Source organism: Bos mutus, chromosome 3 (assembly GCF_027580195.1).
Source record: "Bos mutus isolate GX-2022 chromosome 3, NWIPB_WYAK_1.1, whole genome shotgun sequence".
Lineage (NCBI taxonomy): Eukaryota > Metazoa > Chordata > Mammalia > Artiodactyla > Bovidae > Bos > Bos mutus.
Window position 1 is genome coordinate 64,984,600 of NC_091619.1, and position 22,233 is coordinate 65,006,832.

Below are 22,233 nucleotides of genomic sequence, written 5' to 3' on the forward strand. Positions count from 1 at the left end.
CCTAAAGAGACATACAGATGGCCAACAGACACTTGAAAACATGCTCAGTGTCACAGATCATCAGGGAATGCAAATCAAGACCACAGTGAGATATCACCTCACACCTGTCAGAATGGCTATTGTCAAAAAGACAAAAAATAACATATTGGTGAGGATGCAGAGAAAACAGAACCCCTGTGCACTGTTGATGGGAATATGAATTGCTACACACACTGTGGAAAATAATATGGATGTATGGATGTTCCTAAAAAATTAAAAACAGAGCTACCACATGATTCTGCATAACCCAAAGGGAAAAAAAACACTAATGGGAAAACATATATGCACCACTATTCACAATAATCAAGATATGGGAACAGCCTAAACATTCATCAGTAGATGAATAGACAAAGACGACGGGTACATATACACAGTGGAATACCACTCAGCCACAAAAAGAACGACAAAATAGATGGATCTAGAGGATACTGTGCTAAGTGAAATAAGTCATGACAGAGACAAAGAGAACAAAGGGAAAATAGACTCACAGACAGAGAAAAGATGGGTGGTTGCCAGAAGCGGGGGAAGGGGGATTGGTGGGCTTGGGAGAAATCGGTGAAGGAGATTAAGAGGTCTCTGCTTAAAACAGTTCAGCAGTCTCTCATACTAGAAACAAAAGCCTAAATGAGTGTGTTTATTTACTGCATATTTAGTAGTAACCAAACTAAATGAGAAATAAACTAGTTGAATAAATTAGATAATATGTTAATATGGAATGTTAGTAACTATTAAAAAAAACCATTTCTGCAACATGTATTGACTTCCAGATGCTTCAGACATGTGTACAGGATGGTAGTATTTTCATGAAATCAGAACTTTCCACCATAGAAGAAGTATGTGTTGATTAATGTCAGAAGGAGGGAGAGGGAGAGGGGCGGCAAGGGGAGGGAGTTCACTTCTTATTGGTAGATGTAGAGAAGTAAAGAAATAAAAAGCAAAACATAATAAATACAAAGATGGAGAGAGAAATGGTGTTTATGAGAGCACACAGGAGGGACAATTAATGTATATTTTGAGTTTCTCTGGTGGCTCAGATGGTAAAGAACCTGCCTACAATGCAGGGGACCCGGGTTTGATCCCTGGGTTGGGAAGATCCCCTGGAGAAGGGAATGGCAACCCATTCCAGTATTCTTGCCTGGAGAATCCCATGGACGGAGGAGTCCACAGGGTCACAAAAAGTCCGACACAACTCAAAGACTAATATTTTCACTTTCGTTGTTAGTTTAAACAGTATGCAGTATGTAAGAAAACATGGTTGCTATCAATAAGAGCAGAAAGTCATGAAATTAGAACAGGTTTAGACTGAAATAGCAACAGCATCAGATGAAAAGAATCAGCTAAGGTAAAAATACAGAAAAACACATGAGAATTAAAATCAATGTTGGTAGCTGGAAAGAAGGAGCAATGGAGTAGAAAATTGAGTTGGGTAACGTGGAAGACAACTTTGGGATTTTTCCTAGAAAGTAGACAGAAAAAAATTGAAAATAATGGAGTGGCTTATAGATAGAAAACTGAGCTGTCTAGTCCAGAAGTCACTGTTGCTACTGAGCCCTTGGAATGTGGCTACCGCAAAATGAGCTGTGTTGCAAGTGTGAAGTACACACCAGATTTCAAAGGCCTGATAAAAAGTGTCACTTGTTTCCTTTTCCTTTTAAAATTATGGCTATTAGAAAATTTAAAATTACACATGTGGCTCACATTAAATTTCTATCGGGTGGCACTGGAAGAAGAGATCTGTGTGTACTTGAGAAAAACAAGAGAGAGTGGTACATAAAAAATACTTACAGAAAACATTCTTGAGTTAAAACAAAATTATCATGCCATTGAGGATCAGTGAAAATCAGACCTATATCTGGACACAAGTTTTGAATTATGTGGAAACACATTAAAACATTTCTTTAAAGATACAAGTTGAAAAAGTTTACTTTCAAATTTGTTTTGGCCTTTTCTCCACAACACTAAATGGTTGAAAACAATTGATAGAGAAATATTATGACCTAAATTTGATAGATAAATATTATGACCTAAATTTTAGATCTAGTGAAATGGTATTTGATGTATAAAACCACCATAGCGACACTCCTAGACAGTCATAGAGAGATTGAACTAAAAATTAGTTCAAATTATTTTAGCCAATTGAAAGAAGAATTCAAATGAAGGATTCAAGCACAGAGAATTCAGAGTACACAAGTAATTTGGGGTTTTCCTTGCCTCGTATTAGACTCCAGTCAAGAATCCAATTGATTTAGGGCTATCAAATGGACTGTTATATCCAAGGGGTAAAATTTGATCCAATGCAGCCTTCTGCTTCCACTCCTTTCATGGAAGTTCCAGCAATGGCATTTCTCATTCTTTATCCCTCAGTTCACAGGAAGTCTCCTGCCAGGTTGGATGACTACCCAGAACAATAAATGCATACAGCTATATTTCAGGACTTACTAAAAATGGCTAAACTATTTATGAAGTTGGGACATTTTAGCAGAAGAGCTGCAGAACGAATAACTTATTTTCTCCTTTATAAATGCCAAGTTGCCAAGGAAGTGGATTTTCTGCATCTGTTAAGTGCCTGTTTAATGAGTCACTGGCCTCTCTTTTTATTTTCTAAATTGATTAAGACTAATAAATAACCCAGGAACAGATATCATCTATTGTCAGGACTGCTTTCTCTAGGGCTGGGGGACGTTTCTGGGCTTATGATGCCAGGAGCAAAAAGCATATTAAAAATGAAGAAACAAGAATGTAAGAAAATACATTAAAATGTTTTCTTTGTTTATCAATTTTATCTTTGGGTGGAATAATTCCGGGTTATTTTTATCTTTATGCTCTTAAATTTTCTAGTTTCTTTTTTAAAAGCAGCTGTATCCTTAGCAAAAGGAGAGGTTTTAAATATCAATTTATACACTTTTGTACATGCCACTTGAATAAGCTATTTCTAGAATTTCTCCCAGTTTACAAGATCTTTTCTTCTGGGAATTTCTTGTTTCCCACCCAATTTTCAGGGACAAGCACCAGGCCATCAGGCAACCATAGTTTTATTAGTCTGATCTTAATTCAAATGCTACCTCCTTAGAGACTTTTCACCTGTAACAACCCACTCTGTTTTGTTTTTTCATAGAGCTAATCCTATCAGCAATTGTTTTCTTGTCTACTGCTCTTTTTTCAGTGAGGGATTTTTAGTGCTGTGTCTCCAGCACCAAGAATCTGACATGAAGTGTGCACTCAATAAACAGCTACCGAACAGATGAAAAAGCCCCATGTGACCCCACCTGCCCAGCCAGAGCTGGTAGGCCCAGAGGCCAGAGAAAGCACGGCCAGCCAGAATAATTCTCTCTGGAATTTGGCCCTGTTGTGGGAACATGAACGTGGAAGCTGTATGTTTGCCATATTCTAGCTTCTGGACCAGAGAAAGAGAAAAATCAGGATGGGAGAGAGAAGAAGGGGAAGACAGCCGTGAGGAGCAGAAGGGAGCCTGGTCCCAGAGGCTCCCTGGACCCGTTTCAGCCCTGGTTCACATCACCTTACAAGTAAGCTCCATGTTTCAGGTTAGGCCAGCTGTTATCTACAATCTCATGAATATACCTGTGGTCACCATCATGCTTTAAAAATTCATAGCAAAAAGATATGAAGGAAACAATCAGGACTGTTTGCCTCTGAGTTATGGGACTACCTACTTTTTTGTGTTTTCTAAAACAGAAAAGTATGCATGACTACAAATATATATATGTTTTTTTTTTTTTTTTTCCTGAGAAGCATAGAGTGATAGACCTAGGGTATTCCAGGAGATCCCATTCTGTCCATTCATTTTATTCTGCTGAAAGGTTTAGCAGTGAAATGACTCACCAAGTTCCCAAAGTGAATACACACCTCAGCGACTCTGGCTTTCTTACACTCAAACCAGGGAGCCTCTGGACAGTTACTATGTCATTCACTTTAAAATGCTATATGCATCCTAAGTCACTTCAGTTGTGTCTGACTATTTGTGACCCCATGGACTGTAGCCCACCAGGCTGACCCCATGGACAAGAATACTGGAGCTCTGTCCATGGGGCTCCTCTGAATACTGGAGTGGGTCCTCTGTCCATGGGATCCTCCAGGCAAGAATACTGGAGTGGGTCCTCTGTCCATGGGATCCTCCAGGCAAGAATACTGGAGTGGGTTGCCGTTTCCTTCTCCAGGGGATCTTTCCGACCCAGTGATCAATCTTCAGTCTTTTATGTCTCCTGCACTGGCAGTCAGGTTCTTTACCACTATTGCCACCTGGGAAGCCCATCAAAATGATTCATTTCAATTATTTTTTCAATTATAAATTCTCTAACTCAAGGTGAAAAAAGCTTTCTCTTATGGGTCAACTCTAGTGAGTTGGGTGAGACTGTACTGCTGTGTCGATAAAGTTTTTTTTTAAAGATTTTTTGATGTGGACCATTTTTAAAGTCTATTGAATTTATCACAATATTGCTTCTGTTTTATGTTTTGGGTTTTTGGCTGCGAGCCATGTGGGATCTTAGTTTCCCGACCAAAGATTGAACCTGCACCTCCTGCATAGGCTGACAAGATTCCTTTTTTTTTTTTAAACTTAATCCTTTTCCATCTTTTTGTTTATCTATGTATTTTTGGCTGTGCTGGGTCTTTGTTGCTGTGCAGGCTTTTTTCTAGTTGTGGTGAGTGGGGGGCTACTTTAGTTGTGGTCCTTGGGCTTTTTCATTGTGGTGGCTTCTCGTGCTGGGAGCATGGGCTTGAGGGCTCTTCAGCTTCAGAACCTGCAGCTCCTGGCTTCTAGGACACAGGCTCAATAGTTGTGGTGAACGGGCTTAGCTGCTTGCTCCAGGGCATGTGGGATCTTCCCGGATCCCTCGAACCTGTGTCTCCTGCATTGGCAGGTGGATTCTTTATCACTGAGTCGCCTGCAGGGAAGCTCTGCAGGCAGATTCTTAACGACTGGGCTGCCAGGGAAGTCCCTGATAAAATTTCTAAGGCAACATCCAGAACGGATAGGAAAGAAGAACCACAATTGCCTAATGATGTCTACTTTGAGTGCAAGGAGGAAGGGAGTGACATGGACGAAAGTTCTAGTTCTTTCTTAGATGCAGCAGAAAGCTGACTTTATTAGAGGGGAAAATGGAAGGTCAGAGGATCCATTTGGATCACATATGCTTCTACCCCTTGGTTTATGTTACAAGAAGTTCTAACTTTTACATCATTATATCATGATGGCATAACAAAGAATAAGGCAGTGGCTCTATAAACTTGGTTTTGTTTTGTTTTTTACTTTTGTTTGAAATTCCATTGCACTTTTCCAGATAGTTGGTGGCAAAAAGGACTGACTATCATTAGGCAGTGGGCTTCCCCGATGGCTCAGGAGGTCAAGAATCCCCCTGCAATGCAGGAGACACAGGGAATTTGGCTTCTGTTCCTAAGTCGGAAGATCCCCTGGAGTGGGAAATGGCAACCCGCTCCTGTATTCTTGCCTGAAAAATCCCAAGGACAGAACCTGGCAGGCTACCAAGCTGGACATGACCAAGCACACACACACACATCATCAGGCAGTAAAGGTGTCAGGGGGTGGATGGAGAGTAAGCATAAGTGGGTAACACAGGTTAGAGGGAAGGGTTTTTGGAGGGTGGTCTTTTTCTGGGCTGGACTGTTTCTGTGGCTCTAATTCCTAAAGAAATCTCACTGAGCCACTACTGAATGGTCTCACTTGAATCTCGAAGTTCATTCACCACCCCCACGTAGTTTAAGAAAACTCCCTACATGATCCAGGAGCCCACCTGGAGGTTAGCAGTCCTGCTGTGGGCTCAATTACCAATGAGACAGGGAGGGGGTACTAAGACTCCAAAGAGCATCACATGAACAAGATGCAGGCTATCACTTGAGATCAGGAGCTGATCAAACTGGTGCTCAGAGACCAGGCAAGAGCCCAGAAGGCCAGAAAACACAAAAGGCCAGAGGCTTTCACCTTCTCCAATACAGACCAAGCCAGCCGGCTCCCTCACTGCTTCTCCAATCCCCACCTGAGCTGCTAGCAAGCCCCATGGGGCACCTACAAGCCAGTCTCCCATCCCTGGGTCCCTGGGCTGGCACGAGGCTACCCTGCACTGACTCTGCTCCAGGTGGCGGAGGAAGCCTGTTCCTCTTGGCAGCTAGATGGGGAGGACAGCCCGGGGCAGGGGCAGGGATGAAAGGACTTCCTCCAAGAGGCCCTAGGAGAGACCTGAGGGCTGGAGCCCACACTGCTCTGGAGTCAGAACTTGGAGTGGTTTTAAATATTTGCCAATGGTTCGTATACGTTACCTCACCACAGATCCAGCTGCCAACATCTCCAAAATGTGGGGGAAGCTGAAGAGCTGAGCCACATGCTATAGGAAGCTCCCTTCCCCACTAACTTAACTGTTTCTAAGGAGGATCCCAGAGATCAGCTGTATTGGAGAACTCGGTTAGCCCTGTGTCCACGTGCCAATCATGTGTGAGTATGTAGTACTTAGGCTAGAAAGATACAGGAGAGAGATAAAAGGGCTTTCCTGACTCTGAAAGTGGCTAAAGTCTTAATTCAGGATTTTCTCACCTCTGTAAATCTTGAAAGAGGGAGAAACCCTCTTCTCTCTGGATAATTTCCATCTGTGTTCCAGGTGGCATGAGGGTGGAAATCATGAATCCTGGAAAGACCTTTGTCACCCAAATTATTAAGACCCTGCCCTTTTATGATATACTTTTTATTTGCTTGTTTAAAGATCTGGGTCTTTGTTTTATGTGGCAACTAAAGCTACACGAGGGGTTTTCCTGATAGCTCAGTTGGTAAAGAACCCGCTTGCAAGGCAGGAGACCCCAGTTTGATTCCTGGGTCGGGAAGATCCCCTGGAGAAGGGACAGGCTACCCTCTCCAGTATTCTTGGGCTTCCCTTGTGGCTCAGCTGGTAAAGAATCTGCCTTCAATGTGGGAGGCCTGGTTTTGATCCCTGGGTTGGGAAGATCCCATGGAGAAGGGAAAGGTTACCCACTCCAGTATTCTGGCCTGGAGAATTCCATGGACTGTATAGTCACGGCATTGACTATACTGTGATGGACTATATAGTCCATGGGGTCACAAAGAGTCGGACATGACTAAGTGACTTTCACTTTCAAGGCTACATGAAGCACAGCAAACAGGATTCATCTTGCACATTAAGTCCTAGTAACTGGAAGGAGCTGCCTGTTGTGCTATGCTAACATCTCAAGACCAAGTCAAGGTCTTGAGGGAAAAACAACGGTGGCTTAGCAGTGGCTGCTGTGGGTGAAAAAGGTGGGGGTGGTGTCTCTCATGTCACATACGGGACATCTCTGAGTTAAAACCTGGGACACCTCTCAGATACTAAACAGGGTTAAGTTCTTAAGGGTCTGGAAAATGGACAATTAACTGGCTCAGAAGATAAGATTTCATTATCAATGGTTTTCCCCAAGGAATCAATCATGTAGCTCCCTCCAAGATACATTATTGATCGAAGATGTTTCCTTTTAACTCCCTGGGAAAAGCAGATAGTAGCTGTCTACTCTCTCTCCTCTGTGTTGGGTTCTGAGGGTTTGGTTCCTGGATCCATCCCACCTCCCAGTGGTCTCCTGGCCTAATCTTCTTGGGATCCATTCCCCACTAAGCTGATGGAGTGAGCTGTCAAAGTGGAAATCCTGACTATGTCTGTTCCCTTCAGTAGCTCCCAGGACAGGTTCACCTTGATCTGGTCCCTGCTTGCCTCTCCACACCCACTTCTATATCTTTTTCTTGGCACTTTATGTCACAGCCAAGCTCCTTCTGTGTGAAGTGCTCTGCTCCTCTCACAGCATCCCCACTTCGGGCTCAGCTTAGTTCTTCTCTGGTGACCTTCCTCTGTCTTCCTTTAGATCAGGTTAAAGGGCCCTCAGAACTTACTCTCTGCTCATTTTCACTCCATATTGTGATCACTGATTTGTCTGTCTCCCCTACTAAACCCTGGCTTCCTGGGTGGCTCAGTGGTAAAGAATTTGCCTGCAAGGCAGGAGCCATAGGAGACATGGGTTTGATTCCTGAGTCGGGAAGATCCTCTGGAGGAGGGCATGGCAACCCATTCCAATATTCTTGCCTGGAGAATCCTGTGGACAGAGGAGCCTTGTGATCTACAGTCTATGGGGTTGCAAAGAGTTGGACGTGACTGAAGTGACTTAGCACGCATGCACACCTACTAAACCCTAGGCTCTAGCAGGCAAGGACTACATCTTATTACCTGCATCCAAACCATCAGGGCAATGGATGGCCCATAGGAAGTGCTTGGTACATATATATTAAATGAGTGAATGAATAAAGATTGGGTAGCTTTCCCAAATTCATGAACTTTACAGTGACTCAGCATGGATTATTGCTCCTGATCATTGAGCTGACCACCCATTGCCTCACTGTTTCACCTCATCTGCTCTCCTGGCCCCATATGCTGCTTCTCCTAGTAACACTAGTTATTGCAAGAAACTGAGTCAGCCAAGTGTCAGTGAGGAACTATGCCAAAATTTAGACATTCAAAGTTGTTGAATTTTAGGTCTAGATGAGACCTTTTGGATTCTCCTGTGTAGCTGAGGTCTGAAAGTCAGAACTAATGCCTTATCCCTCGTCCTGTCCTCCCTCCCTCCTTCTTGGAAAATGGAGCAACTGTATTGGCTTCTGTAAACACTGTATGACCAGCTTTTCATGATCCATATGATGATTGATACAAAAAGTGAAGAGCATAAGGGACCCACATGCTGGCCCCAATTGTGCAGCTGTATGCAGTTCACGGATGTGAGAGCCGGACAAGAAAAAAGGCTGAGTGCTGAAGAGTTGATGCCTTCAAATTGTGGTGTTGGAGAAGGTTCTTGAGAGTCCCGTGGAAGGCAAGGAGATCAAACCAGTCAATTCTAAAGGAAATTAGTCCTGAATATTCATTGGAAGGACTGATGTTGAAGCTGAAGCTCCAGTACTTTGGCCACCTGATGCAAAGAGCTGATTCATTGGAAAAGACCCTGATGCTGGGAAAGATTGAAGGGAGGAGGACAAGGGCATGACAGAGGATGAGATGGTTGGATGGCATCTTTGACTCAATGCACATGAGTTTGAGCAAACTCCGGGAGGAGGTGAAGGACAGGGAGGCCTGGTGTGCTGCAGTCCATGGGGTTGCAAAGAGTCAGACACGACTGAGCGACTGAACAACAACAACAACAATGCAGTTCTAATTCCAAAATCCCTAAACCTGAAATTTCCTACTTTTTTTCTTTGTTTTTGAAAAAAAAAAAAATAAAGTGGATAGTTGGCTCATTTTGGGGGGCCGTGAGGGGACTTACCTTATGTAGCTGTGTTTTTGTCTCATAGTAGGCGACCACAGGGATGGAGGCCCGGTAGTAGGTCTCAAGGCGCTTGGCGATGGTGGTGGTGTTGTCATCTGCCTGTGGGCTGTTCCGGCTCCTCTGGAGAAGGCGGTTGGTCATGGTGTCTGCTGAGCAGTCCATACAGATCACCAGGTGTGGGTCTCCAATCTGGGGATGGGAGAGGGCGGCACAACATGGTCAGGAATTCTACCCTGCAAGGTTCTGGAAAGGCCTGGGCATGCTAGTTCTTTCCTGCCTTGACCTTCTGCTTTCTCTTGAGGTTCCAGGCCTACAATGTGACACAGCTGGGACAGGATATCACAGCTCCTCACTTCCAGGTCAGCAACTTTCCACAGAACCACCCTCAGCTTTTAGGTCACCTCGTGTAATGGAGGGATTGCGTAGAATGCTGCCCAGTGCAGTCATAATCTGTCCTCCACAGCAGGGGGAGGGCTGTGTGTGTGTAGTACTTGCTGCTGTCAGCCTTTCCTGATTTACGGAGGCAATTTAATCACCTCTTCCTTTGTCCACCATTATGTCTTATACCAGCCACCAAGAGCACAGTACGGCTGCGTCTTGTACTATGTGGAGGTCAGTAGAGCATAATGGTTGAGCATACAAAGGTTGGAGTCAGGCTGCTTAGGGTCAAATCCTGGTGTAATGACTTGTCTCCAAGATGGTCTTCATTGGTTCCTTGCCTCAACATACTTTAAGCTCTTCCCACATTGAGATATGGTGACTATTCTTCTACCTACTTGAATCTGAGCTGGACTGTTATATATTTTGACAGAATATAGTGAAAATGATGTCACCTAATTTTGGAAGCAAGATCATAAGAAGTTTTGCAGTTCCTGCCTGGTCAACCACCATCTAAGATTTCCAATGATGCTCACTGATAAGCTGGGAGGAAGCACAAGCTAGCCTCTTCGAGAGGCCATGTGGACAGAGATGCCTGAGCAGTCCTTGGCTGATGCAGATATCCCAGCCCCTGCTCCAGACCTGTCTACTTGGTCTTACCCCTCATCCGACTGCAACAGAATAATGGATCCCATCAACCCCCAGAAACCTATTAGAGAAAATAACAAATTAAGTTACTGTGTCTCTCAACTTCTCTGCACCCCAACTTTCTCATTTGTATGATGAGGATGATCACAGAATTGCTGTAAGAATTAGGTGGCTCAGTGGTGAAGCACCACCTGCCAAGCAGGAGATGCAGCTTTGATTCCTGGGTCAGGAAGATCCCCTGCAGAAGGAAATGGCAACCCACTCCAGTATTCTTGCCTGGAGAATTCCATGCACAGAAGAGCCTGGGAGTCAATGGGGTCTCAAAGAGTTTGACATGACAGTGACTAAATGGCAGCAGCAATGCAAGTAGATTGCTTAGGATAGAGCAAACTGTAAGTATCAGCTGCTATGCTTATTGGAGTCCCAGGTGGCTCAGTGGTCAAGAATCTGCTTGCCAGTATAGGACACACAGGAGAAGTGACTTGATTCCTCAGTTGGGAAGATCCCCTGGCAGAGGAAATAGCTACCTACTTCAGTATTCTTGCAGACAAAATTCCATGAACAGAGGAGCCTGGCAGGCTACAGTCCATGGGGTTGCAAAAGAGTCAGACACAACTGAGCGACTTAGCATGCACTATGCTTACCCATAGTAAGCATATGGAGAAGGCTATGGCACCCCACTCCAGTACTTTTGCCTAGAAAATCCCATGGACAGAGGAGCCTGGTAGGCTGCAGTCCATGGGGTTGCTAGAGTCAGACACGAGTGAGCGACTTTCACTTTTCACTTTCATGCATTGGAGAAGGAAATGGCAACCCACTCCAGTGTTCTTGCCTGGAGAATCCCAGGGACAGGGGAGCCTGGTGGGCTGCCGTCTATGGGGTTGCACAGAGTCAGAGACGACTGAAGTGACTTAGCAGCAGCAGCATGCTTACCCATATGAGCTACAATCTCTGTGTTCAGGGGTTAGGAATGCTCAGCTCCTGGCCCCAAGGCCAAGGAAGAAATGGATAGACAAGAAAGTGAAGCGATGAGCTCTACCACGCTTCTAAGAGGTTGACTGCACAAGGACAGTAGCTAGAAGCAGCCCACAGGGCCAAAGGGTAGGGCTTGGAGGTGGTTGGGGTGGGGGGTGGTGGTGCAGAGGGAGTGTGCAGAATGACTGAGGCATGGGTATATCCAGCCTTATCCAGTAGGTAATAAATAAATTTGTTCCTGAATGAATGATAGTGATATGATCAATAGCATGACTCTCCCCATCTCCCCATCCTTCTTAAAGTCTTCTTTTGCTTCTGATGCCTCTGGAAGACACCAACCTTGTCTCCACTACCAGTCCCAACTCTGGATCAAAAGGAACTGTTGCTCCCTTCCGATCTGGCAATGTAAATGAAGTCTTACTGCTCTACCATGGAAAGCCCTGGGAGGGATGGGAACAAAGTCAGGGTAGGGGAGTACTTCAGGACAACACACACAGTTACAAGTTGTCTGTGTTGTTCCATGATTTATCTTCCCACTCTGAAGGAAATACTTTAAGGAACAGAGTAGAAAAGTTCTCCAAAATCTAAAAGGGTGAAATAAACCTCTGGGACATGTCATCTAATTTTTCTGACTTTATTAATTGGAAGAAAAAAAAGAGCATTTGAGCAGTATGAAAGCTGGGTGAAAGTTTAGAAGACAATGACCTGTGTCCACCAGCAGAGGGCAAGCTTGAGAGGCAGGCTAGGGTTTAGTTACAGCGTTTGGCTTTTGGAACAGTTTCTGGCTGGGGTTGTGTTTGGAAACTAGGCTATTTTTCTTATTGTGGGGGTTTTCAGGCACTCGTGGGGACACAAAAGACAATTCCGGGACTCATTTAGGTACAAACAGAGATTATGTGTGTCTGAACAGGATCTGACGATAAATAAGTGCAGGACAGAGGTTGATTCCACGCAGAAAGTATGGGTCGTGGACCAGCAGCTCAGGTTTCACCTGGGAGCTTGTTAGAAATGCAGAGGCTCAGGCACCACTCCTGACCTGCTGACCCAGCATTTTAAGAAGATCCCCAGGTGATTCTTCACAAAATAAGACCTTGAGAAGCTGCTCCACCAAGCCATTTCCTCCTGCTAAGCCTGGGGTTAGACCTGACCTGTCTCTCCTGGAGTCAGCACTCTCTTCTTACACAAAAAGCTATCAAGCAATCATTCTATTTGAAAATGGCCTGTATAGATTTTAAGTTTTAGAAGTTTTAAGTGAAGTGAAAGTCGCTCAGTTGTGTCCGACTTTGCGACCCCACGAACTATACCGTCCATGGAATTCTCCATGCCAGGATACTGGAGTGGGAAGCCTTTCCCTTCTCCAGGGGATCTTCCTGACCCAGGAATTGAACCAGGGTCTCCTGCATTGCAGGCGTATTCTTTACCAACTGATTTATCAGGGAAGCCCTAGAAGTTTTAGGTTTATGTGAAAATTGAGCAGATAATACAGAGAGTTACTATATATCTTTCCCCATCCCTGGTTTCCCCTATCATGTCTTTCAGTTCAGTTCAGTTCAGTTCAGCCACTCAGTCATGTCTGACTCTTTGCGGCCCCATGGACTGCAGCATGCCAGGCTCTCCTGTCCATCACCAACTCCTGAAGCCTACTCAAACTCCTTCAGGGGATCTTCTGGACCCAGGGATTGAACCTGTGTCTTCTACATCTCCTGCAATAGCAGGAGGGATGATGTCCCAATGAAACAATATTGAAATGTTAACTGAAGTCCATAGTTGACACTAAGGTTCATTCTTTGTGTTGTGTATTCTATGGGTTTTAACAACTGCATAATGTCATTATCCAACATTATAGTAATGATATTTAATAGTTCCACCCTTCTAAAAATCTTCTGGGCTCTTTCTATTTAATTCCTCCCTCTGACTTCCCTGGTGGCTCAGACGGTAAAGCGTCTGTCTGCAATGTGGGAGACCCGGGTTCGATTCCTGGGTTGGGAAGATCCCCTGGAGAAGGAAATGGCAATCCACTCCAGTACTCTTGCCTGGAAAATCCCATGGATGGAGGATCCTGATAGGCTACAATCCATGGGGTCCCAAAGAGTCGGATACGACTGAGCGACTTCACTTTCACTTTCTTTCACTTTCTCTCTCCTCCCTAACCCTGCAACTACTGATGATCTTAGTGTTCTATAGAATTGCCTTTCCCAGAATATCACATTGTTGAACTTATACAGTGTACAGCCTTTTCAGGCTGGCTTCTTTCACTTAGCAATGTGCATTTAAGTTTCCTCCATGTCCTTTCATGGTTTCAGAGCTCATTTCTTCCACTGATGCTTTTAATGCCTGAAAGTTTTTGAAAGATTTGAATGAAACACCACTTAATTATTTTTCAGAATGCTTTGGTATATTCCTTTAGAAAGTTCCTTGGAGTAGCTCTGCCTCTTTTACCCTGGACCATGGTTAGTCTCTAACATCCCATGGGTGGGAGGGCAGAGAACTCAGCCCTTGTCTGGATGAACCATAGAGACTTATGGACAACTCCATGTCCCCAGTGCCCACTCCCCTGTTGGCTCCCTGGAATTCTGCCCCAGCAGCATGGCGTTCTTCATGGTCTTTGGGTATTCAGGAGACCCTTATTAGAGCACACATGCCCTTGAAAAGGCATTGAGATGTGTAAGAACATTTCGGCAGCTGACATATTGTGCCGTCCCACTAACAGGGGAGGAAATGGAGCCCTACATAGGTCAACTTGCCCAAGATCACTGAGGACTAGTTAGTGACAGTTTTGAGTCTGCTGTGTGTAACTCCAAAAGCTTGGTGACTTCACCCTAGTGTAGGGTGCCAGAGACTTCAGAATGGGACTCAAGCCAGGTGCCTGGTGGGCTGAATGGAGCCGGGAGAGGAGGTGGGGTGGGAAAAGAAGTGGACAGTGTCAGAGGCCATTTCATTTTATTTATAAACTTGCTCGTGCTGTCTCTAGGGCTCTAATTGGGATCAGCACTCACCCTGAGAGCAGCCCACCAGGATGAGGATGTCAGCTGACTTGTGATGATAATTTCGGCATTTCGGCAGGTGGAGCATGAAGAGGCATTTACACTCCCTTCTCTGCCAGGGAATGGCAACCTACTCCAGTATCCCTTCCTGGAGAATCCCTTGAACAGAGGGGCCTGATGAGCTATAGTCCATGGGGTTGCAAAGAGTTGGACACGACTGAGCGACTAACACTTTCATTTTTAGGGCTTCCCTGGTGACTCAGATGGTAAAGAATCCACCTGCAATGTGGGAGACCTGGGGTTTGATCCCCAGGTCGGGAAGATACCCTGGAGAAGGGAATGGCAACCCACTCCAGTTTTCTTGCCTGGGAAATCCCATGGACAGAGGAGCCTGGCAGGCTACAGTCCATGGGGTCTCTAAGGGTTGGACACAACTAAGCGACTAAGCACACATAAACAGAATCACTGACTCTATAGAGGAATAGTGTTATGAGACAGTTAAGAGCAGTCAGGCAGAGGGATATACTATCATTATCCACACATCCAGGAAACTCATCTTTGTAGTCAGGCTAAGGGCAGAATTTCAGCTAAGAACCTCCTGGGGGGAAAGGAAAGAGATAACCCGTGCATTTACTTCTGTTAATATGTGTTTAGTTCGGCTGCTGTAGAGTAAATGTTGAGTTAACATAGGAAAGCACTACAGGGAGTCAGGCTGAGTACACACTCTCCTTGAGATGATAATAATCTATAAAGTGGGGATAATAATATCTCTTGAACATAATTGTAAAGATTAATATAATGATATAGGCAAAGCATATAGTTCAGTTCCTGGCACATTTTAAGTGCTCAAAAAATAACAGCTATTATTTAGATAGCTATGTATTCTGTATGACTTTAACTGCATGAGAATAGGTAGAACCAAGGCAGGAAGAAGAGACAACAGGTTATTTCTGGGTGGTTAGTTAGTCTTTGTTTTACATTTTCCTGTATTGTCTCATATCTATATAATTTCTATTTCTATAGTCAGAAAAAATACATATAATTTTGGAAAAAAATGGTAACAATTTATTGAACACCATATGCAGGCATATACATATGTAAGGCACATTTCAAGGATTTGATCCAATCTTCCCAGAAAGCACTGAAGCTATTTTCCTGTTTTTAATTGAACTATAGTTGACATATAATATTATGTTAAATTTCAGGTGTACTGCATGGTGATTTAATGTTCATATACATTATGAAGTGATTACCATAGGGTTACTGTCTGTCCTCATACAAAGTTATTACAGTATTGCTGACCATATTCTCTATGTTGAATATTACATTCATGTGACTTATTTATTATATAGCTGGGGGTTTATATAATCTTTACCTATTGCTTATTTTGCCCATTCCCCCCACTCCTTACCTTCTGGAAACCTCCCATTGATTCTCTGTATCTATGAGTTTATTTTTGTTTCATTTTGTTTGTTTGTGTGTTTTGATTTCACACATAAGTGATATCATACAGTATTTGTCTTTCTCTGTCTGACTTATTTAGAATAATAATCCTCTAGATGTATGTATGTTGTTGCAAATGGCAAGATATATATTTTTTGGTAATGGTTGGAGGTATTTATTTTCTTTTTTAAAAACAATTTTAGTTGTGTATCTATTTTTGGCTGATCTGGGTTTTTATGGTTGCGCGGGCTTTTCTCTGGTTGTGGTTGAGTGGAGGCTCCTCTCTAGTTCGGGGCGCGGGCTTCTCGTTGCAGTGGTTTCTTCTGTTGCAGACTGTGAGCTCTAGAGCTCACAGGCGTCAGTAGTTGCAGCGCTGGGCTCTAGAGCGCAGGCTCGGTAGCCATGGTGCAGGGGCTTCGTTGCTTTGTGGCAGTGGACCTTCCCAGACGGCAGATCAAACCTGCGTCTCCTGCACTGGCAGGCAGATTCTTCACTACTGAGCCAGCAGGGAAGCCCAGCTATTTTCAATCTATATTTTATAGAGGAGGAAATTGAACTATGTATAGTTAAATGACTTGTCATGGACATATGAAGCCAGACTCTGAATACAGGTCTGCGAACACAAAGTCACTATAACCAGGAGTTCACAAATGTGGTGAGAGATGGGGATGGTGGTTAGAAACCCCAGCTCCTCATATTACCTCTCTTTCTCTTTTACACACATGCACGCACACACACACATACACACACACAGACAACCTTCCCTTATGCTTTGCTGGATACTAAAGGCACAGATATTTAACTCATTGCGCGTAAAACCAGGCTTGGGAATAGAAGATAGGGTGATAATAGAGGAATCACATACAGACTTAGCCGTAAGCTACGGACATGAGTTAGCATTTGGCCTTTAGTAGTGTCATAGCCAAGCAGATCCTCAAAGGACCTGCCTTTCAGAGCAATAACCTACAGGCATGCAAAAGCATCAGCCTGACTAACTAAACTGGATTTTTTTCAGCAACAGATGGTCCCAAGCATCAGGCACATCAGTCTCTGGGATATAGAGGGGCTGCTGAGATGTTTGTGGGTTGGGAAACCATCCACAGGCCTGAATGGGCTTCAAACAGAGTTGCAGGCCTGACAGGTACACACGGAACACTCACTGTGCTCCCAACCAGGCTGATTACTCTGAATCTCTGGGGTGAAATTGTTCATCTGTGTTTGTCCTTGCCAAATTTCAAATGAGTTGCTTGCCGGTAATTTGGAGGGTGCTGCACAAATGATGGGGTCCCTTCAGGGCATAAGTGAATCAACAGCGGCTCATTCTGTGTTCGTAGCATCTTTGTTCATCTGGTCAGATTTAAAGCAGGTGTTTGTTTTGGAGGGCGGCATGTGTTCTCTTCCCATGAGCTGATTTGATATTAGAATCTTCTAAATTCCTGTACCCAGGGACAAATCAAGATCATGCTTGATCTTGGTGAATTTGTGCCGGCAGAATGTGGAAGACTGTCTTCATTGACATCTCACTTGAAGGTTGTCGGCCAGGGCACTTGCATATTTTAGCAATGGCTAGATGAATTTTAGCATTGATTGAAACTACCAACTTATCACGTTGGTGACTCTTTCTCACTCCTAAGTTCTAGTTAGGACTGTCAGTGTCTCTCCTCTGACACTTTCTAAAACCTGTCTGAATGGGGCCCACATTGGGGAAGGAAGTTTTGCTTTACATCAGGAAGACTGTATGGATGATTTGAGTTCTTACTTACCAGTTAGAAAAGTTAGGAGAATAAAGTAAGAAAAGAAAGGAGAATAAAGAACATAATTTTGTTGTTTGCACACAGTAGTTGACAAAAAAGATGCTTATTTTTACCCTACATCTTATTTATCACACTTGGCCATTTGGAGGTTTCAGAAGAAAAGTCTACTACCACTGAGAGCAATTAAAAAGAAGACATTGAAAAGGATGTTTTCCCCAGCACTTCCAAGCAAGTTCATGACCTGTCCTGACCCTCCTGAAGACCCTGCTAGGACTTTTGGACCTTAAGTTCACAGGCAAGGTCAAGGGTGAAATATCCTGGTGGGGTGCAGCCATCTTGAAGCCTGAACCTCAATCAACATTGCTGATGGGTGGCCTTTAGCACTCATCCCCCCTCCCCCCTTTTAAGGTTTTGCTCCCTTGTGTTTTAATGTTTACAAAACGGCCAATCCCCACTCAGCAGGGAGCCCCTCATGGGCCCAATCACACCTTCTTCTTTTCTAGATTTCTCCTCACCCCTTGGATTTACACAGGCCCTAATTCTGAAGTGGTGCAGGAAAGATGTCTTTATTCCTGTTATTCAGAGAGTATTCCCAGGAGACTTGTTCACAGCCTAGATGCTGGCTGCTGCTGCTAAGTCGCTTCAGTTGTGTCCGACTCTGTGCAACCCCATAGACAGCAGCCCACCAGGGTCCCCATCCCTGGGATTCTCCAGGCAAGAACACTGGAGTGCGTTGCCATTTCCTTCTCCAACGCATGAAAGTGAAAAGTGAAAGTGAAGTCGTTCAGTTGTGTCTGACTCCTAGCGACCCCATGGACTGCAGCCTACCAGGTCCCTCTGTCCATGAGATTTTCCAGGCAAGAGTACTGGAGTGGGTTGCCATGGCCTTCTTTGAGATGCTGGCTAGATCAGAACAAACAAAAAATGTAAGACAGTCCACAGAAGACTTAATATTGTTCAGATGTTAAGATCTCAATACTGCCAAAGTGATCTACAGGTTTAACACAATCTCTATCAAAGTTCCAAAGGCTCGTTTTTTTTTTTTTTTTTTTTTTTTACAGAAATAGAGATAATTTTGCCCTAAAATTCTTGTGGAATCTCAAGGGACCCTGAAGAGCCAAAGCAATCTTGAAAATAACGAAGTTGGAGGGCTCACATTTCTTGATTTAAAACCTCATTACAAAGCCACAGTAGTCAAAATAGTGTGGTACTGGCATAAAGTCAGTAATTTAGATCAATGGAATATAACAGAGAGGTCAGAAATAAACTCTCGCATATATGGTCAAATGATTGTTGACAAGGGTACCAAGACCATTCAGTGGCGAAAAAAGTCTTTTCAAACAATGATGTTGGGACAATTGTTTATCTACATTCAAAGAATGGAGTCAGGATCCTTATGTTATACCATATACAAAACTTAGGTCAAAATGGATTACAGTGCTAAATGTAAGAGTAAAAACTACAAAATTCTTAGAAGAAAAAATAGGGGGAAATCTTCATGACACTGGATTTGGCAATAATTTCTCGGACACGGCACCAAAAGCACAGGAGACAAAAGCAAAAATAAGATAAATTGGTTTATATAAAAATTATAAACTTCTGTGCATTAGAGGACACAATCAACAGAGTGAAAAGGCAACCATCAGCTCAACAACAAAACCCAAACAACCCAGTTAAAAAATAGGAAAAAGACTTAAATAGACATTCTTCAAAGAAGACATATTAATATAAATGGCCAATGAGCACATGAAAAGAGGCTCAGCTTCATTAATCATTAGGAAAATGCAAACCAAAATTACAAGGACACCCATTAGGATGGTAACTGAAAAAAACAGACAATGTGTGTTGGTGAGGATGTGGAGAAACCGAAACTCTTGTACACCGTTTTGGGAATGTAAAATGGTGTAGCCACTATGGCTGACAGTATGTATGTGTATGTATTGATTTCTCAAAAAATTAAAAATAGAATTAGCATATGATCCAGCAATTTCACTTCCATGTATATACCCCAAAGAGTTGAAAGCAGAGTCTTGAAGAGCTATTTGTATACCCACATTCATAGCAACATTAATTACCACATCCCCAAAGCGGAAGTAACCCAAGTAGTCATCAATGAATGAATGGATAAACAAAATATTATTCCTCCTGAAAAGGAAGGAAATTTTAACATATGCTACAACACGAATGAAACTTGAGGACATTATGCTAAGTGAAAAATAAGCCAGTGACAGAAGGACAAATGTGTGGGATTCCATGTATGTGAGGTACATGTAGTAGCCATTTCATAAAGACAGAGAGTGAACAGTGGTTTCCAGGGACTGAGAGGACAGGGAAGTGGGGAGTTACTATTCAAAGAGTGTAGAGCTTCCGTTTTGCAAGATGGTAAAAGTTCTAGAGATTGGTTGCACGACAGTACAAATACACTTCACGTGTCTGAAGTAGACACTTAACATTGGTTAAGATGGTAAATTTGATGTTCTATAAATATGCAGAACATGGTAAAATATTACTGTGATTTAAAAAACACTAGAAGAATCCTCCCAATTCCATTTTGTAAAAAAAATAAAAGTAAAGTTAGTCACTCAGCTGTGTCCCACTCTTTGCAATCCCATGGACTGTAGTCCACCAGGCTCCTCTGCCCATGGAATTTTCCAGGCAGGAATACTGGAGTGGGTTGCCATGACCTTCTCCAGGGGATCTTCCTGATGCAGGGATTGAACCTGGGTCTCCTGCATTGCAGGCAGATTCTTTACCATCTGAGCCACCAAAAAAACCTGAAATGATCCTCCTAACATCATTTTGCAAAAAAGTGGTTAATTATATCAAAGTCTGAGCTCTTAAAGTAGTTTGGTGGGAAAAAGCTCATTAGAATTCTGGTGTGTGAATTCCAATGAACTACCTGGAACTGCCACAGGCCCAGGCTTTGCACACAAATCTGTTTCTCCCTGCTCACTCCTATCTTGACAAAGGCTCCTGAGCTGAGAGGAAGAAAGTCAGCCCCGGGGGTCAGGGCCACACTTGCCAACTAGGACAGGAAAGTTTTTCTCTGATTCTGATTGCAAGTAAGAAATGCAAGGGAGGGTTAGCAATTGTCCTTTAAGTATTTAGATGCCATCTAAGGAAATTAAAACAGAGGCTCAAAAGGAGGTTACAGTAACCCCTAGGAGACACAAAGTACAATTCTTCTCAATCAACGCTGAAGTTAGAGGTAGATGGAGATGGGCCCCCAAACCTTAGTCCTCCCGGTAGCTGCTACTTACCAATGAGTAGACGCTTACTAGCTGTTTGACTGTGGGCAAGTCACTTAACCTCTCTGGGCTTGATTCATCACCTTTACCATGAAGAAATACCCCTTTCTCTATCTAAAAGGTAATTAAAATGTATCAAAGGAAATTATATAATAAAATATTTTTAAAACTAGTCTAAAGAAATCTCTATATAAATATTAATTCTTGTAGGCTCTGGAGTCTTTAACAAACGGGGACAGTTATTTCCCTCTTGTTTGCACAAGAGGGACAAATTAGAGATAATGTATGTAAAGCGTGTAGCACAGGACTCAGCCCAGAGTAGGTTCTATAAATGACAGGAGCAATATTTTTCACTTACTGCTATTCTCCTGTGAGTGGCCTCCCAGTGAAGGGGGTAGGCCTTGGGCATATATCTGATTTTGCCTGTCCAGGATCTGTTCTCCCTTCCATCTTCTTAGAGCATCTTATTTGTCTTCAGGTAATTCCCTTCCCTTTCTCATTCTGTGTGGTTCAGGTGTGGTACCCATTTTCCCTCCTTTTCTCCCATTCTTGCCCTGGTCCTCCAGGCTGAACCAGGATATCCCTGGATAATCCACAGTGATTAGTTCAGTGACAGGCCCAGGACCTGATTATCCAGGATAATGATACAAAACCCTGGGTTCTTTTTTTTTTTTTTTTTGCTGGACCCACTGGAGAATAGAAACATGTTTGTGATATCACTTAGATGATAGAATATGATTCGAACAGGAAGAAAATGAGGCCAATGCAAAGAAAGAAAATCCAAGAAATGGACAAAGTCAGATGACTGACAAACAAATTTGAACACATGAATCCACTAAAGTGTGAACTACCCTTGGAGGTTTTAGTTACTTGAACAATAAATCCACCACAGCATCCCCACCCTCCACGCCCACCCCCGCCCCCCCACTTTTTTGCTGAATTTCTTCCATTTATAATAGAACATTTTATGAATAGAATTGACGGACTTTGCCTTTATTCCCTCAGCTTCCACGATATCCCCTATTTGTCTTCTGGGATGATCCCCATAGCAGCACTCACCCTACGTCCAAACTCTTCTCCTTGCTTCACTTCCCGAGGATAGCCATCAATCAGGAAGCCCTTGGTGTTGCTGAGGCTGGCCACCATGGCCTCCTTCAGGAGCTCCAGAATGATGCCCTGGAGCAGAGGGAGAGTGGTCAGGACCCAGACTCTTCCACAGAGCAGCACTGGAGTTACCAAAGGTCTCCCAACCATCCCATCATGGCAAGGGGGAGAAATGGACTAGTTAGATTAACAGTGGATGGCAATATCCTGTATTTCATCAACTATAAATCTCAACCCCCCACCACCCAATTTTAATGTCTATGGAACTGGTAGGTATTTTACAATCAGTATTGGGTCAAAGTCTGTTGATGTTTTTTCTTACTGGTAAATTTTAATGGTTAAAGT

General features: G+C 43.5%; 1 protein-coding gene across 2 annotated transcripts in view; it reads right to left on the reverse strand.

Moving 5' to 3' along the window:
• Positions 1 to 22,233, reverse strand: part of AK5 (adenylate kinase 5) — a 259,170-nt gene that overhangs the window by 9,759 nt on the left and 227,178 nt on the right. For both annotated transcript variants that reach the window (XM_070367844.1, XM_005896804.2), the window contains exons 12-13: positions 21,844 to 21,960; positions 9,352 to 9,543 (exon numbers count right to left, since the gene is read on the reverse strand). In XM_070367844.1, the coding sequence (XP_070223945.1) occupies positions 9,352 to 9,543; positions 21,844 to 21,960 (309 nt within the window). The remainder of the gene's footprint in view (positions 1 to 9,351; positions 9,544 to 21,843; positions 21,961 to 22,233) is intronic.